The sequence below is a fragment of the Lagenorhynchus albirostris genome, chromosome 8 (genome assembly GCF_949774975.1).
Source record: "Lagenorhynchus albirostris chromosome 8, mLagAlb1.1, whole genome shotgun sequence".
Taxonomy (NCBI): Eukaryota; Metazoa; Chordata; class Mammalia; order Artiodactyla; family Delphinidae; genus Lagenorhynchus; species Lagenorhynchus albirostris.
The window spans coordinates 15,409,244-15,427,692 of record NC_083102.1 but is presented as its reverse complement, the minus strand read 5'-3'; the positions used below and the strand labels follow the sequence as shown (position 1 = coordinate 15,427,692).

General features: G+C 45.1%; 1 protein-coding gene and 1 long non-coding RNA gene across 5 annotated transcripts in view; one reads left to right on the top strand and one right to left on the bottom strand.

Annotated features, from left to right (window-relative positions):
- Nucleotides 1–266: 266 nt before the first annotated feature.
- The window catches only part of CREB3L2 (cAMP responsive element binding protein 3 like 2), a 120,560-nt gene continuing 102,377 nt past the window's right edge, over nucleotides 267–18,449 (bottom strand). For 3 of the 4 annotated variants that reach the window (XM_060156587.1, XM_060156589.1, XM_060156590.1), the window contains 4 exons: nucleotides 11,603–11,702; nucleotides 11,194–11,320; nucleotides 9,299–9,515; nucleotides 267–7,588 (listed from right to left, as the gene is read on the bottom strand). In XM_060156587.1, the coding sequence (XP_060012570.1) occupies nucleotides 7,513–7,588; nucleotides 9,299–9,515; nucleotides 11,194–11,320; nucleotides 11,603–11,702 (520 nt within the window). In that variant the 3' untranslated portion in view covers nucleotides 267–7,512. The remainder of the gene's footprint in view (nucleotides 7,589–9,298; nucleotides 9,516–11,193; nucleotides 11,321–11,602; nucleotides 11,703–18,449) is intronic. The other variant, XR_009541906.1, reaches the window with a different exon arrangement.
- Nucleotides 6,962–8,817, top strand: LOC132524537 (uncharacterized). Its single transcript, XR_009541907.1, has 3 exons — nucleotides 6,962–7,188; nucleotides 7,576–7,867; nucleotides 8,479–8,817. It is a non-coding gene; the product is annotated as an uncharacterized LOC132524537 (long non-coding RNA).

Sequence of the window (18,449 nt, the reverse complement as noted above, 5' to 3'; positions counted from 1 at the left end):
ACATGAGGTATGATTCACCCTGGAAACTGTGCACAAGATTAGCACTCTAGACACCTGCGTTCTGATTTACCTTTTTTCCCGTGAACATGCCCCATCAACGTGTGTAGGTCTCGTTTATTTTCTCTGGAACAAAAGTGACAATCACTGTAAACTGAGGCAATAAATCTGTGTTACGTTGCTCTAAATCGTCGTAGGACCATCCGTGAAACCCAAATGCCTGTGAGCCTGGGATCAGACTCTGATTTGACGTTCTGATGCCTAAGGAATGTGTTTTAAAAGGTACGTTTTATTATTATTTAGATGTGGTGAGGCCAACAGATCAGGAGACAATTGCCATTGAAAAGACAGTTTGTTTGTAAAGAAATAAAATAAAAGCTTAAAAAATGTCCACCTTTATCCAAAAAGTGATCTATAAGAAGATTTCGACTACATATTAATTAGCAGAGAGGTGAATCAAGTTGAAAGAATATGGAACATTATCAACATATTTACTAATAAACATTGAGTGTTTTTCAAGTTAATGTCTTATAATTTCCTAGCTTCTCCAAAGTAGACAAGCTTTATCATATTGCTGCAATTTGTCCTATATCAGTTAACAGATTTCAATACACAGTGGGTACTTACTAAATATGTGATAATGATTATTACTTTTAATTAAAGCTGTTGAATATTTTTTAAAAAAGAAAATGTAGATTGTTACTCACAGTCCCCAAGGTGAGGGAGCTTGCCACACCATGCAGGGCCACGCAGGGAAGCACCAGGGTTGGTTGGGAGGCAGAGGGAGTGAGAAAAATTAGGCAAGAGGCTTTACTGTAGTTTCTGCAGAAAGGAACAAGCAAGGCAATGAAAGCGGGTTTAAGGGTGGCTAGTGTGAAAAATTTCAGTGGGCTCTGAGGTATAGCAATTGTTTCTAGTTGTCTGGTACCTCGCCATGGTGATTAGGCGATTAGGTTGGGGGGGATAGTGAGGTCCTGAGAGCCCATAAAGGAAGTGGTTGGGGAACGGGCTGTGGATTGGTTGGCTTGCATATGAAAGTTGTGCTTATAGACAAGTCCTTTACTTTGTCTAGTGATGGGCTACCCCTGTGAGGAGCAGTCTCTCCCGAGTCAGCAAGGTCCCAGATGTCAAAGCATTGGAAACACGGAAAATCCAAAGGCACGATTAATACAGAGTATTTTCAAACCGGTGGGTATTTGGCCCCTCCACACACCCCTGGAAAGACATCAGAATGTCAAGGAGGAGGTTTCCGTTATAGGCTCACAGAATAAGAAAGAGGGAGGGTGTATGACTAAAATCCTCCACTGGGAAAGGACCCTTGCATAGGAACAGAAGAAGAGACGGTCAAGGTGCTCAGAGAAGAAAAGCAGCAGGAGATTAAAGCACCCATGAGCTCAAGGAAGGGTTCGGCATTCTGCTGAGATTAAAAAAAGTGGGCAAGGGGGGTGGAGGTCCAGGTAAACACGGTCCATGTCCTTAGTCTCTAACATCTTGGATACTCTTTCTAAGGCTAAACGAAGCCCCACTCTCTCTGAGTAGAGAAAATTAAATTTGAATACAGAGATTGCAATGGAATAAAGATGATTCTGCTCGAGTGCGTTGACCTTTATCTACCATTTCATCAGAATTTCTGGAGCGTGAATATGTGTTAGGTGTCCTCTGCAACTGTTCACATGAGGAAGGATCCTTCTCTTCTGCATCAGGTCCAAGGAGTCCTCAAGCATCCCGAGGTGGGGAAAGCAAAATCAAATCCATGGAGTTCTGAAATCTAGTTAGAGAATAGTTGTAGGAGACAACGAAAATAGCAGTCAAGCAGCATAAATGTCCAGAGAATACTGTCTTTCCTCCTGTGACTGACTGAAAAAACAATTACATTTCTCAATATTCCTCCCGCTGAGACTTGGATTCAGTGCAAGATAACATATAAATTGCTGGTTTGAGGCTCTTCTTTCAGGTGGACTAGATAGTCAGGAAAGAATGGTTAGGCGCACATAGGCAGATCCATGCTTATATGAAAAGCTTTTAAAAACAGAGTATCAGGATTTTCAACTTTCACTATTTAAGAAAAAATATTTTATTTGCAAGAAATAGAAATACAAAAGCATAACAATTTCCATTCATTTTTTTCCAAACTAAATACAAGTATCCTACAAAGCATTTACTTTTTTTGGTATTTACTTGGCTATGATAAAGAATAAAAAGCCATAAAAAACAGCATGATATGACAGATAATAGACTCACAATGTATTCAGACTTAAACACTGCTGGTCTGTATAACGTGTAACCAAAGACAGCAAAGCCCAGCCTGTCAGCAGAGACATTAAAGCTCATGGTTTCTTATAGTCCGGAGTCTGCTCAGCATTGTTTAAAAAGGGTGGCTCACAATTTGTCAAAGAGAGCTGGTGTTTTTCATAGACTCAGACAGTGTTTCATCTGAAAGGGAGATTTGCCGAACAGCATAGGCCATGGGTCCACGGTGCAAAAAGTTCATTGTTCTCAGCCAGCTAGTCAGTAAGGAAGAGGAACAGAGAAACAGCTAAAACCACTCGTGGTGCTTTTCCAGGATGCAAAGGCTGCTAGCTGGAGCTCACAGACGACTGGATGAACCGGACGGGAGATGAACATCTCCAGCGTGAGGCAAAAACCTGAACTTTGCACAGCAGGGCCAGCCTAGGGAGTAGGCACTGCATTCCCTGCTCAGAGGACCTTAGAAGTTTACAGCGTGTTTGCGCAGAAAGAGATCTGCTCAACCTGACCCACAAATTGCTGCACTTTCCATATCGCTTAGCTGTTTATCCATCTCATAGTAATTCGTTGCCCTTGTTTTCTCTTTCTATAAAATTAACTTATTTAGCACAGCACCCAGCATCTAGTAGGTGCTCGAGAATTATTATTTCCCTTCCTCCTAGAAACCAAGACAAAATAAAGCATTCCCAGATTTTATGTTGCCCAAAAGGACAAAACGAAACAATACCTAGTCTTGTCCTGTGGTAGGTGCTGACCCTTTGTCCACGGAGACATGGAGCCTTAATCCTCAAATGCGTCAGGTTCCTCTGAGCTGAGAAAATGTTCTGCTCTGAGGATTTATAATACCTTTAATCCCGGCTGGCCATTTTTTGATGTGATTGCACCTCTGCAAGATGGGATTTTCTTAATGGACATAACTCTTCCTTTGCTCCTGATGTGCAAATCTGATCACGGCTCACTTTTAGGAAACCATTTTTGAGCCTTTGGAAAAAGTTCCTTTTCCCATGTCCACCTCAGTCTAGTACCACAAAGCTGCATATAAAATCTCCCAGCCCCTAGGTAGTTCTCAGTCATCCTGGATTCAAATATAAGGCACATGTAAGACACAAACGAGTGTCCAAGATGAGGGAGGAACGTGTGTGCGAGTGTGCGAGTGTGCCATGTGTGCGTGTGCCTGTGCAAGAGGAAGAGAGAGAGGGAGAGGGAGAGGGAGGGGGGGGAGAGAGAGAGAGAGAGAGAGAGAGAGAGAGAGCAAGCGAGCGAGCTGGCGCATGGGTCTTTTGAAGAGCTATTGATTAATGAAGCTTCCTCGGTCCCCTTATTCCCCAATATTCACTAGGGCCTTCTGCAACACTCTTCCTTGGGAGTGAACGACGACTCAATGAATGAATGAAAAATCTGAACTCTGTCTCTGGCTGCTTCACAGCCCCCTACTCTCTCCTGTAGCTGCCCTCCCAGAGGGGCTTATGCGATCACGTCTCCTAATTGTCTCAGCTGAAAAGCGTTCAAAGAAAATGACTCCGACCAGGGCACTACCTGCTACTGGTCTGTCTCACAGGTCCTGCTGCACTGCAAGCAGGAGAGCTGGTGTCTGTAATAAAGGTTCCTCAAAGACTGGGTTCAACAGAACCGAATTAGTGACAAGAGCTCTTGGCAGAGAAGGGGGAGACCAATGCCTTCTCCTCCGTCTCCCATCTCCCCATGTTAGCAAGGCCGGCACGGACGCTCTGTCTCCTCGACGGGGAGAGGGAGGTCTCTGAGTGTGCAACGTGCTCACGTGACACGTGTGTTCGGAGGAGCTGCCCCTGAAGGGCCTCTGATCCTTGTCTTTTGCTTGGTGTGAGGACAGAGGAGGAAGGAGGCACAAAGTGCTCAAAAAATTTTAATAAAACACCTCTGTCAAAAATTCTGGACAGTGACTCACTGCCAGAACAAAGGTGACCCAATGCAAGACCCCTGCTCCAAGGGCACACGAGAGTCACAGCCCTCTCTGGGCATTCAGGCTAAACCGAGAGATTTAGGAAGAAAAAAAACATGGTACTCACAGTTGGTTTGTAAATAAGTTGAGCTAAAAGCTGCTTTCACCATCTACAAATTAGGTCTTTAAATCAAAATCATTTATATTCATAAAAAGGTTATTTAATTCTGCCTGTACTGGTGTCAAACCTCATCCCCACCCCCTGCCCAAAAGGAGCAACCTAGTTCAGCTGTCAGCTTCTTATATAACACTCCCTTTATGTGAGCTAGGCTCCAGAGTCCTAACACTTCACAGAAATTCTTTCTTAAACCTGGTACTGAGGCCTTTCATTTACAGTATCCATTTCTAAGTGCAAAGTCAAGAGCTGTGAATAGAACCTCACTTGGGGGTCTGGGTTACTCAGGTCTCACCCAGTAAAAAAGTACGTGTTCTCTGAACTTTTGCAAGACATCTCCTCCACTAAGCTAATCAAAGAAAGGAAAGAGGAAAAGCTGTTGACATAATGAAAAATATATGAATATGTTTATCATTAACATTGATTCTTTATGATTGACGGTTGTGCTAACAGTCTCTTATTTTCCAAAACTAAGGTTCAGAAACCAAAAGGCTGCCACTGTTTGACACCTTCAGGGCTAACCAGGTATTACTGACTCATCTATGGGATGGCTCTGGGGAGGGAAACAAATCCACTGACATTGTGGGCTTAACCCTGGAACAGAAAAGGTGCACACACCCATTAACTATTTGGAACCAATCTGGTATTATCCAACTCTTCTGCATCCTCTTGATTCCATTATGTCCTCCTAAAGGGATAACTGTTTAGTTCCCCTTACTCACCCAAGCAAGGAGTAGAGGGCAGAGGTCTTTCTCATAATAGCAGCAATTGGTCCTTGGATCCCCTTACGATGGCCATTTGAGCTCTCACGCTGATGTCCCTGGTCTCTAGACACAGATTCAGTTGTGGGAAGAACGGTTTCCCAGAGATCAAGCCCTGCTGTATGGAGGGCTGGAGACAGTGATGTCAAGCAAGGGTAGGTCAGGGAGGAAATAAAATCCTCAAGGCACTAAAGACAGGCGCTCGGAGTTTGCTGCCCTTTTCCTTCTCCCTCCTTCTTCAGAAGAGCTGGTTTTCTACTCAGCCTAATCCAGGAGACTTAAAAACCCGATGTGGTTCCAGTGCGTCAGGTGGGTAAGCTGACCCACTCCCACTGACATACAAAAGCTTGCCTTTCTTACCGTCCAAATACTACTTGAGTTAATTCTATATTCTTCCCTTCTTAGCCGCCCTCTCCCTCCCCATGCACACAGGCTGCCTGTGTCTGATAATTACATGACATTTTAAAGAGAGGGATGGTTCAGTAGTGGCCCATGGTTAGCAGGCACCAGCCAGGCCCAAGAGGGTCTAGAGCAGAAGAGAAGGAGAGGAGAAGGTAGAGAGAAACAGAAGCAGGGCGCATGCTAGCAACCTTCCTCCTGCACAGCCCAGCCGGTCTCAGCCCTCCCCGGCCAATGGAAGGGACAGTGAGAGGCGTGCAGAGGACCGAGAGGGCTGCCAGGACCACTGCAATCCTGATCCAGCTTTACATCAGTGCTAAGAAGATGAATTTGGCTGTCTCCCAGCCAGAACTCTCTCCATCACAGTAGGGAGAGAGGAATCACTGACGGTGAGCCCCAAAGGTACCAGATCTGCTTATGAGGTCTGACGGCAAATGCTAATGACACCAAATCCTGTGTCTGCTATGGAACAGAAGGCCCAGGTATAGCTTAATCTCTCCTAAGTACAGGTTCCAATGACAATGTAGATGAGAGACAGAAACGGAGACAGAGTGAGAGTTAAAGCCAAGGGTGCTTCAGCTGCTACTAAAAATAAAATACAAAACGTGAGCAAATTTCTTACACGAAATCTTTTATAAGCTAGGGAAAAACACTTAAGGGGAGTCTTCTACATTATACAGTAAAAAGTCAATTTCCATTTCTTATTTGTATGAAAGAGGAAAGTTTTTTTTAAAACTACAAAAGTTACTTTTAATCATTAAAAAAAATAAGAGTAGGTTGGGGGATTAGGTCGTGTCTCTTTGGGTGAGCTGCAAAGTAGCCAAACCTGACTATAAAAGGTAAGACTGTGGATACACAAATGTCACCTACTCTGACCCCAGGAACAGGCCTCAGGCTCACCTCCTGTGTTGAGGCAGAAGAGGAGGGGGAAAGCAGAAGTGTCAGGGGAGGTGGAGAAAGACAAGCTAGCAGGGTTGTCTGAAACGCCTGCTGTCAGGGACAGGGCTTCCTTTCCCTGTTATGGGTATGGGACAGAAAAAGCATCTATCCACAGAGCCCCAGACCTGAGCGAGGCACTGCTCCATCTTTCCCTGTGAGTTCATTCTACAGGAGGACACATGCTTAGGGAGATTTCCCAACTATAATTACAGGGCTCCAGCAAAAAAGAAGAAAAGAAAGCAAAACATGGCCTGGAAGGATTGGGGATCCCAGAGCCTAGGGTACCCTCCTCGCTCCAAAGGCCAACAGAAGACTTTGCTAGCTTGGAGGGAGGCGTCCGGATGTCTTCAGTGTGGTTGCCCAGGGAAGCCTCAGCGAGCTAATAAATACTATTTACAAATGGGGAGGAGAAGCCAAGGAGGCAGAACTAGGGGCGTGTGGGGACACAGATTGTGGAGAAATCCTACAAGCAACATGATGGGGCAGGTTTGCCTGGAGTAGAAAAGCCTGATTCCTTCAGGCATTGCACTTGCGGCCTGAGAGTACGAAGGGGACGCCTCGCTCCAGCTCCAGGGCCGGAGGACAAGTCAGCGGGGGCTCAGCGCAGAGCGGCAGGAGAGACCCAGGCTGAGCAAAGGCAGGACGTCAGTCGGTGCTTTGCCAGATTCCAACAGGCATCCTGGTATTTTTGTGGCTCGAGTTGAACGAACAAGCGTCAGCTCTTCTTCAAAGAGGCGGTCACACCCACCCCGGTGAGAAGCAGGCAGTATCTTTTTGGCACTGTTGGTAGAAACAAGCCTGCTCGCCCCACCCCTGACCCTAAGATAATTTCCTATGGCAGTAAGCAACAGGGAGGGAGAGAAGTGGGCTCCCTTCTGCAGGGAGGGACGTGGGACCGGGGGGAGGTGCTCTCTCACCGTGGGTGGAAATCCCAGGCTGTCCTCGTATCCAAAGCCATGACTGCACATCCAGGTCTTCGGTCAAGATCAGGTGGCAAAAAGGAAAAGCTTATGACAAAGGCGGTTTGGAGACATAAAGGTAGAGTGAGGAGATAGAGGGAGGTGGCGACGGTCTCTTTAAAAGGTGGCGTTCACTCTTCTGTCGAGTTCTACAACTTTTAGTGTTTCATTCCCCTCCAGTTTGGTGCTGACCCTGCGAAGGCATCAGAAGGAAAAAGAGGTCTTACTACCAATTACCTCATGCTCGGTAGGATGACACAATCATTCCATGACTGCGACTCTGCAGGCTGGCCCAAGTATGCTTCTCGTCCTCTCCCCTGTTCCCGAAGTCTCCCGCTACCAGCCTATCCGTCATCCGCATTCCTGCCTCTAGCCTCATGCCAAAGGAGACATTCCAGCCCAGAGGATAAACATGGCAGTTTGATACTGATTTGTTGTACATTGCTTTAAACGATTGTATTTCTTGAGGATGGTTAGTCACCCCTATGCTAAACTCTGGGAGGGAGAAAATAAAAGGATAAAGACTGATCCTTGGTCTAGAATAAATATTTTTTTAAAAAATCTAGATAAAGATGAAATCTTTATAGAGATTAAAAGATTCTAGATAAAGACTAAAAAAAAAAACACCCAAACTAACTTGAAATAACAGTAAATATATAACAGAAAATAAATACATTATTAAATTATGTAACAGCCTAGAAAGACTCTAGGCATTCAGAGGAGGGCTATGAGGGCTCTGGTATCAGGAAGACATCCCAGAACAAGAGGGATTTCAATGGGGCCTTGAATAGCTGAGACAAGAGGAGAGAAGATTTGTGTCATGAGTCAAGTAGTCGAGCAGCTGATTCTTCTCTACTCCTAGTGGCAGCTCTACAATTTGCTAAAATAGGAATAATAATAATAATAATGTCTAACCTCTTCAAGTATTTCAAAGGATTTACTGTATATGTCATATTTACATAGTACTTGAAATAGTAAGCGCTATAAATAATGATAATAAATAATAAAGCACTAAATGCATGTATAATATCATGTAAACATATAATAGTATATATAATTACAAACTTTCCCCTGCAACATTAGGGGAAGAAAACTGAAGAATCTGAAACAAAGTCTTTCCCACTTGCATTGGAATAGCATCATTTCTGGGAGGCACAGAGGCAGAGTTCAGCTAGACCACGAACCACACCATGTATAACCAGGATTGGAGGCAGACGCTCCTTCCCGTGCCATTTGGTGTACCCAGGTATCTCCCCAGCGTGACATCAAAGCCCAGCAGTTGTACAAGCCTTTGTGTTTACACAAGGACTGTTCCTCGTAACTATCTAAAGGAAACACCTCATGGAGAATTGGAGACAAATGTATGTTATTTTCAATATGGAAACACATACAGGCATAGTGCCTCTCGAAGTGTCCTTCAATATTAACATGTAATTATAACTATATAATTAAGGCATGTTTATTTACATAAATCATAAACTACATACTGACATATAGCATGACATATATGTATCTCTAGTTGGAGGGAAGCTGGGGAAAGCCTTGAGGCTGCATTTGCATAGCGAGTACACTGCTGTTACTGGACTGTATGTTCACTTGTGAGGCTTTGAGGGAGGAAGGGAGTCAAGCCCTTTCCCCCGACTCTTGGAGCCACCACTGCCAGCTCCCCAGTGGCGCAGCGGCCATGGGGCCAGCTCACACCAGGTCTCTTCCCCAATCTCTGCTAGGGGCAGCTGTTCACAAGCAATAGTCTCTCCAGAGTCCGGGTGCTGGAAATAGGTCTTGAAAAAGCCGAAGGTACGACTAGGCCAGTGGGAAAGTCTACACCCCGCACCGCACGTTGCTGACGCGTAACCCATCGTCGGTGCCTCAGAGGAGGTGAATCTGTATCTATTTGACTCACAAGTGCTGCTGCAGCTCCAACAGCACTGATTTCTCCAGGCTGGTCTCATTTGATATAATGAAACGGGGAAGATCCACGTCAGGCCTGGACTCCAGCCCTGATGCCCTGAGCAGGGAGGAACCTCTGTCCCAGCGCCCAAGCTCCCCAGCCGAGGCCGAACTGGATGGCTCCTCCAGGGGAGAATGTTCCTCATAGATCAGCAGGTTCCTGGATCTCACTGAGAACAAAGCAAAGACACAGGTGTTACGAGAGCCCACAGGGGTACATCACATCCCCTCACTCTATGCCCAGGGCTGGGAGCAGATGACAACTCATGGGTTCTTGTTGCCCAGGACACAGGGTGCCAACTGGAGTTGGCTTCCTATAAAGGCTTCAGAATTTCGAGTTTTGTGCATTGAAAAATGATACCAATTATAAAAAGTCTGGAAGAACAATAGAAAAGCAAATAAACAGGAAGCATACTGCCACCCCACTGCTTTGAAAATAAAACTCCCCTCCATGCCCCACCCCCAACCATCTGGGGGAAACAATTTGTGGACAATAGGAGTCAAATACTTGGCGATGTCCAGACGCAGCTAAAATAAGCATTCCCAGTGAGTAGGTTTTGCACAGGGAGAAGGTAAAAGGGCAGAAAACTGTGTTTTCATTTAAAACTGGAGAGAAGACACACAGCCAAAGTCATAAATCAAACAACGGAAACATTCTCTTTTGTTTTATAGGATAGTTGCATAGCTAGATGGCTCGTAGCAATTTTCTACAACAGAGAAACTATGCTCCCATTGGCTTCCAATCAAATTTAGAGATACATTCCCTTAGGGAAAAAAGAATTTCCCGGGAGACCACTGAAATTATTTGGTTGAAATCCTAGCCTTTCTGTCATATACCTGGCAGGGATACACCTACCTCACAAAGACCACAGATCTTTCAGAACCACAAAATTATGCCTACCCCCCAAATCCAGTACCCCCTAATTCCACCCTTGTTCTTACTAGTGTATCTATTTTATGATCCCTACATATCACCTCTTTATTTCCTACATACTTAAAAGAGATCATTGATCTGGGTGAGAATATCACTTCTGACACCTGATTCTCCAAATTTTCTAAATCTTGGGCATAATATTTTGTAAGACAGGCTGATTCTTTAATTTCATTTTACAGATGCTTACTGTGGTCGCATACAATTCCACTGAGTTGAATTCCTTGAAAATGTCATGGAAAACTTAATGTTCTCCCCACTCCTTCCCCCCAAATGCGCATCCCTCCCCCTTATCAGAACTCAAAAAGAAGACATCAGAATTTGCCAGGGAACACAGTCTAGAGTAGTAGTTTGCAAACTGTGCTCTGCTGAGCTCTAGAGAATTCCAAGGGGTGTCTCAGCCCAGTGGGTGAGTGCCACAAGGGGAGACCCAGCAGCCTGGGCGCCAGACACCCCCATGGCTCTCTTCCTCCCTTCAGTGGAGAAGCTACACTTTTACCAGTTCTTAAAAATTAGACTTTCATATGGAAACAGAAGCCAAGAACACTTCCTGCAATGTCTTGGCGGTCACAGCGATGACAGTTAACTGCAGAGTAACTAATTCGGGGGCAGATGCTTGTGGGGGCCTATTCAATGAATGTTTTTTATGGGGGAGAGGGAATAGTGATATTGAATTGCCTTCTCCCAAGGAACGGATATATATGCATTTTTATGGATAAATGATTTTGAGACCACTGCTCTGTACCCAGGGACGTTTATCATATAGCTATTCTAAACCAAGTGGTTTAGTAAAGACCTCCCATCTAAAAAAAAAAAAAATCAGACTCTCAGATAAGACTTCTTTCAGTAAGTTAAGCTTTGAGAAGTGAAAGAGAAAAGAAACAAGCCACCTCCCAAGCTGCTGAGTGCTGTCTTACCAATGGAGGCTGTGTAGGGCTCCTGCATGGAATGCTGGCTGGGCAGGGCCATCTTGGTGGCAGAAGGATAGGGCCCATAGCCCTGAAAGAAGGTGCCGAATGCAACGGCAAAGCATAACACAACAACCTGCAGGACGAGGAGAGAAAGTGGAGAGCCGTCAATTCCGAGATCCACAGAGCAAACCTTTACACCTGCAACACCTGGGAGGTCCAGAAAGACAGCTCCCCTCCATCAGGCCAGCAGATCGTACGCAGTCCATCACCGTCACATCATAGTGGAGAGACAGCCTCGGAGTGAGCTGTGTGGTCCCTCGAAGACCCCAGCACTTGGACGTGGCAAGCTGGGGAGAGACTGGAGATTGGGGAGTGGGCCTGGGCAGTAATGGTGTTGTCCCTTCAGGAAACTCACCATGAGGCAGGTGCCAGTCTGTGTACCAGCCAGCTTGCAGGTGCGAGAAACCTTGCCCATCACCAAAGTCTGAAGCTTCTGCAGCTGCTGCAGGAGAGTTCTGCAAACACAACAAATCAAAGCCATGGAGGGCGTCTGAGAGACAAAAGAATGCTTGTGGGTGATCTCTGCCCCAGGCTCCAGGGAAGTGTCTATGGCTTTGTGTCTGAATTTGAACACAGTACCGAGAAAAAGGTTCCTCTGGTGAAGACACATACGCCACTGTCTTCCAGCACCAGAGTCATAGAGCTTACGGGGCTCAGGATCCGCCCACGTGAGCAGCTTGTCCATTCTGTGCTGTTCTGAGTAACAGTCATCTCTATGCCCCAAATCATCCCTGATAATCCCGGGATTTGTTTGTCAGCCATTGAGAAAAAAAATAAGTAAAAACTGGCTGGTGATGGTGAACCAAGGAGAATTCATTCAACCAAGAGAAGAGAAACATTGAAGAAGATACAAGAAAGGAGAAAAGCATGAAGAAGAAGATGCTGGGCAGAGAACACGTGGAGGGGTGGCCAGAGGAGATGGCTGTGACAGGAGGTGGTAGCAACATCTCTGAGCAGCCGATGCTCAGATGGCAGATCTGAAGAGAGGGAGAGAGACGGAGAGGAAGGCAAGAATGGCGGGGAGGCAAACAGCCATGAGCACCTCAAGCCTGTGGCACTTGAAGGCTCACAGCACCTCCATAGGCAGAAATGAAGCCCAAATATGAATCAGGAGCAAAGAAGCCTGCTCAGCTGGACACACCTTCAGAGCCAGGATCTCGGAAGCCGTCCTCTGATGCAGACTCTGATGTTTCTCCAGGAAAATACACAGAACAGGAGCAAAAGAGAGTTGTTCTATCCCTAAAAGTGGACAGCTGTGCACACCCGTGCAAGGGAAGGGTTTGAGGATGAGAATAGTATGTTCTGCTCTGTGTGACATCAGGTCACAGGAGGAGCAGATGGTGAATTTCTTTGCAAATTCTGAACAGTGCAGCCATAGAAAAGGATCTCACAGCACACACGCCTGAATTAGAGCCTCGGGGATGAATTCTGCGTGAGCAGCAAAAAGAGCAGAGACTGCCCCTCGCCCCCATCCCTCCTCTCCAAGCCCAATGCACTCGGCAAGGTGGAGAGGTTTTACAAGCAGATGCTTTTTTCTTGGGTCTCAAAGATTTTCAGAAAATTCATGCTGTAATGGAACATTAGAAAGTCAGACAAGTTCATTGAAAAACACTGAAAAGCAAATCACTCATTTGCAGAAGAATTCTGGGCTTTGGCAGATAACTTGCCTCCACCACAGCCCATCTCCTGAACAGCTTCCCAGTGCTGGAAGGACATGCAGGTTTTCCCAAGTTTGCAGCTTCCCCTGTGACCAGTACCAGTGAAACAAGTTCTCTCAGGTTTAAGCCAACTAAGGACAGGTTGGCAGTAAGACTATTGCTTTTAGCAGTTCAATGGATAAGAGCAGAGGCAGAATTGGAGCCCACAGCACGTACAGCGAAGGCTCTCTGAACTCAGTGACCCCATGTGGTCCCATCTACACCGTATTTTTACCTTATACAGTGGTTTTAATTTAAGCAAAACAAAATCATTCATCCCATTATTTCATATCGTTAAATTCTATTAATATGGAGGTCTTTTTAGTACTTAGCTGTATGTTTTCTTGCTTTATGGTTATCTAGAAGCATAATCACAAGTAGTATAGACTGGTTTATGTTTCTGTACATTCAAGCAACACATTCTTTAAAAGAGTTTTGTGAGTTACTCAAGGCTGAGAAATACCGATAGCATGATTACTATAAATTCTACTTTAGGAAATTGTGTCATTTGTGACAACATGGATCAACCTGGAGGGCATCATGCGAAGTGAAATAAGCCAGACAAAGAAAGATAAATACCACGTGGTATCACTGACACATGGAATCTTTAAAAAAAAAAAAGTTGAACTCATAGAAATAGTAGACAAGCGGTTGCTAGGAGCTGGGGGTGGGGAAATAGGGAGAGGTTGGTAAAAGGGTGCAAACTTTCAGCTACAAGATGAATAAGGTCTGAGGATCTAGTGTAACATATGGTGACTCTAGGTGATAAAACTGTACCATACAATTGAAATTTGCTAAGAGCGTAGAACTTAAATGTGTTTACCAAAAAATAAAAATAAGGTAAATAGGTCATTAACTTGATGTGAAGAATCCTTTCACAACGTATACATGTATCAAATCATCGCGTTGCACACTTTAAATATCTCACAATTTTACTTGTTGATCACACCTCAGTAAAGATGGAAAAACATTAGGAGTTTGCAGTCAAATGATCGTATGATGCAGCGAGTGTTCTTCCCCATCACACTTTCTTCTCCCAGGACCTCCCAAGAGCACCCCATCCTTACTGGCTTGCACGGCTGCCTTTTCAAAGCTAAGAGCTGAGTGACAGACCCACTTCCTGGGTGAGCGTTCCTTCTGGCAGAGCTGAGATCTAGCGGGCAGTGGCACACATTTTATTGACAACATCCTGTAACGCCAGCCCCAAAGCCCTCTTTGGGTTCTCCCTGCTGTATCTCTGGAACTCGTGGGGAAGATACACAGGCGAGCCATAGCTAAGACCTACGCTTGGCCGTGTGGCACAAACCTTTTCTCTCATATTCTGGCCTCCTCCTGTGGTGCCAATCAACAGGGTCTTCGTTACCAGCTAAACTACAGAAAGGGGCCTCGCTGTTTCCTTGGTGGCCTGCTGAAGAGCCACGTCTGTAATGCTGGCTGCCACTTCTGATGGGCACCTCAACTCCCATGGGGCACCCTGCTGCCTGCGCTGGCAGCTCCAAGGTGTTGAAGCTCAGCTGTGCTCTGTGCATGGAAGAGTTGGTGGAGGACATTCCTCTAACCAGGCTTCCATTAGACAGCAGATTTCCAGATGTTACCACAGCCATTTACTTTTGCTCCAAACTCTTAAGGTGTTTTTAAAGCAAAATCGCCATTTCCATTTTTACCAACAGTCCCCATTTACCCACAACCTTCCTGCACCTCCTCCCTGCCCAATCCCTGCCCTTTGTCCAGTCTTCAGAGCATGAACCACTGAGAAAACCAATTCCACACAATACTCGGAATCACTCCTCCCTTCCAATTTCTGATTGTGATCACGAGGCCTGGGACCCCTTCCCTAGGATGCACAGTCTCCCAGGAGGCTCCACAGTCTGTTCTGAAGACAGACCTCTGACAGGCCAGACACACCTAAACCCCAATGGTATAATGCCTTAGGCTCAAGTTGGGAACCCCAGCTATAGGTGTAAAGTGCTATCAGTTTGGAAGAAGGACCATCTAAGTCTGGCTGGGCGAGCAGTAAGGGCTGTATCTTTACTAGTGATATGGCGCTTTACTTGGCATTCATCAGCACATCCTTTCCAAACTCAAAGACAATTATATTCTGAATCCACTGCAAATGAAAATGTTTGTTTAATGGCCCCTGATTTCTAACAGTTTATAATCCAACTCTTTAAGATGAGCAAACATGTAGTTCAAAATAGATTTTTCAGTTTGAAATTTTGGTGGAAAGCAACAGTGATTTATAATGCACTGTTTGCTGCTGCTTCTCCTACTCGGATTAGCAAAGGTGAACTCATGGGAATGATGACACTCTGAAGGCCCCATCCATCAGCAACAGAGAGATTTCACCCAAGGAAAGCAGGTTAACTCATCCATTCCCCAATATCTAAATAGATTTCCATGATGTGATAAAGTTTGGGAAATTCATAGACATTCATAAAACAGAAACATTCTTTTTTTCTTTCTTTTTTTTTTTTTTTGCGGTACACGGGCCTCTCACTGTTGTGGCCTCTCCCGTTGCGGAGCACAGGCTTGGGATGCGCAGGCTCAGCGGCCATGGCTAACGGGCCCAGCCACTCCGAGGCATGTGAGATCCTCCCGGACCGGGGCACGAACCCGTGTCCCCTGCATCAGCAGGCGGACTCTCAACCATTGCGTCACCAGGGAAGTCCTGAAACACTCATTTTTGTCATAAGGAAAGAAAATTATTAGTGATTGAGTGTCCACTGGCTGAGTTCTAGAACTTCATATACTGAGATACTATGTAAAGGTTTCAAAGACATGTAACCAGTAACTAGAAGACCTAAGATGTAAACCCAAACCTATCTGACTCCATAGCTCACGTACTTTCCAATTCAGCACACCATGGTACCCAAACCTATAACCTAATAAAATTCATGATCAAAAGATTTCTTAGTTAAGTAGATTTTTCTTAAATCCAGTGACATTAACATCTTATTGAGGGAATTCCCTGGTGGTCCAGTGGTTAGGACTCGGTGCTTTCACTGCCGAGGCCCGGGTTTGATCCCTGGTCGGGGAACTAAGATCCTGCAAGCCGCGCAGCACGGCCAAAAGAGAAAAAAAAAAAGCATCACACTGACAACAGCACAACCAAGAGATGTGTCCACCATTAAATAAGAAAAGATTGCAGACAGTGACCAAACTGCAGCAGAAGGGCCACAGTGAATCTGATGGCAGTGAGATATATACTAACAAAGTTTCAGTGATCTGATACAAATAAAAGCAATAGGGTAAAATAAACATTTCCTGGCAGATCTCTGGATATACCAAAATAAAATGCAAATGATGGATAAAGGAATAAGAGGTATTCCTTAGCCCACGTTAAGTGTCAGGAAGTCAAACCTGAGCTTTGTTTAGGAAACTGGAAGCTATAAGACCTGTCCCTCCACTGGACACCAACAGAGCTGATGAGATGGCTTTAGGATTACTAAGTCAGTAATATTCGCCAGAACACGGCGATAAGCTCCCAGGAAGAGAAACCTGAATTTAGATCTCAGTACCATGGTTTTTAATCACTTTCCTTAAGTCCTGAGTTCAGGCACTTAGTCAAAGTTAATTCTCTTGACCTCACCAGCTAACAGAATAATGAGAGAATCCCCTTCTGGGGTACTCTGGGTTTGCTGAAACAAATACACCTTTGCAGAGTGCTTGCTATTTCTTTCCACTGATGACAGATGAGTCTCTTTACAGGAAAGCCTGGAATCTCACAACTGATATGTTGGTCTGAGATGATGTGGTACCTTCCCTGATGCCATTGGGATAGATGCCACGGCATGAAGCATTGGGAGCTTGGATGACAGCTGTTACCCTGTTTGCATAAAGGGCCGGCTGGAGAAAAGGCAGCCAACAGATGAAATGGAAGAATTATTTTAAAACTAAAGCTATAAAAAGTCAATCATAGGACAGACTCTCTTTCCAACAGTACGTTCAGAACTCAGTTTAAACTTCTCCTTTATTACTGTATGTTAAATCATCAGTGATCATGGCTAATTATGGCTTAATGAATTCTTGGGCTTCCGGGAGCAAGGTCTTAATTTAGAGAGATGTTTATCTGGGCCAAGACATTTTTCACAATTTGTTAAATTGGAGGGTCCAACACTTGATTGAAAATGTGGATTTTTGTCCTGTGGTGAGATGTAAAAATAAACCTTATGGCTGTCCTCACACAGCTCCTAGTAAAAGAGCAGTTAGAGGCAGCTGCCAGCCTTGCCCAAAATAAAGCATCACCCTGTATCTTGGGAGGCATATCAAAGGAAATTGGGCAAAACATTCAAGTAGCCGACAGTGTGAGACACAATCTTATAAAAACTGGGAAATGCATCAACAGCCTCGTGTGTTTTCTTGTATTTGGTTTAATTTTGTTTTCTTATGTTTCTGTTATTTAAGGGAAACAGCAGGGGTTGGTGTGGGGAGGGAGCGAGAGAGAACAAGCTAGTGATACAGTTACTGCATCTTATACTTTGAACATTCTAGTACCTAATTTCCCACTGGCGTCAGAAACTAGGACCCAGGAAAAATAATAAACTGGTGGTTCCCAATTACTTGCTGTGCCAGGAGCTTCAACCAGGTCCTCTCTATAAACACAGTTGCCACCAAATACTGTAACACACCTTACTCAGAAATGGAACTCGCTGGGCTATAAGGCATGTGTGCACATTTGTGTGCGTAAGTACATCACCCTCTGGGTGACTCAGCCTCCCACAGGAATGAAGCAACTTTTTTTTACTTATGGAACTACTTAAAGCAGTAAGTTCTAAATTCCAAATCATGAACCATTCGTGGGTTGTGAAAACAGCTGGGGTGTGACTGGTGTATTTAATTAAACAGAATCAAATAGAACACACAATATCTGAGGGCATCACACATAGTAAATAAGTATTCATTGGTGAAACATTCATATTAGTTATGAATGTGATGTATATGTACGTGTGGTGTGTCTGGGTCACTACACAACATGTAAAACAATATGATCAAAAAAGTCTAAGTGCTACTTATCTAGTGCACACATGCAAAAAAATTATATGAGTGAACATTAGGTGGCTTCATGATGGAATAGGCAGACATCCATGTCCTTTTGAACCAAAACCCCACCTGAATCCCTCCCCACCCACCCCAGTCTTCTAGAATTAGTGTACAAGATCGGAGGGTTAGGAGAGAGGTGTCAAAAAGCAAAAACAGGGACTTTCCTGGTGGTGCAGTGGTTAAGAGTCCACCTGCCAATGCAGGGGACACGGGTTCGAGCCCTGGTCCGGGAAGATGCCACATGCCCGGAGCAACTAAGCCCATGCGCCACAACTACTGAGCCTGCACTCTAGAGCCCGTGAGCCACAACTACTGAGCCTGTGAGCCACAACAACTGAGCCCGTGAGCCACAACTACTGAAGCCCACGTGCCTAGAGCCCGTGCTCCGCAACAAGAGAAGCCACCGCAATGAGAAACCCGTGCACCGCAACGAAGAGTAGCCCCCGCTCACCGCAACTAGAGAAA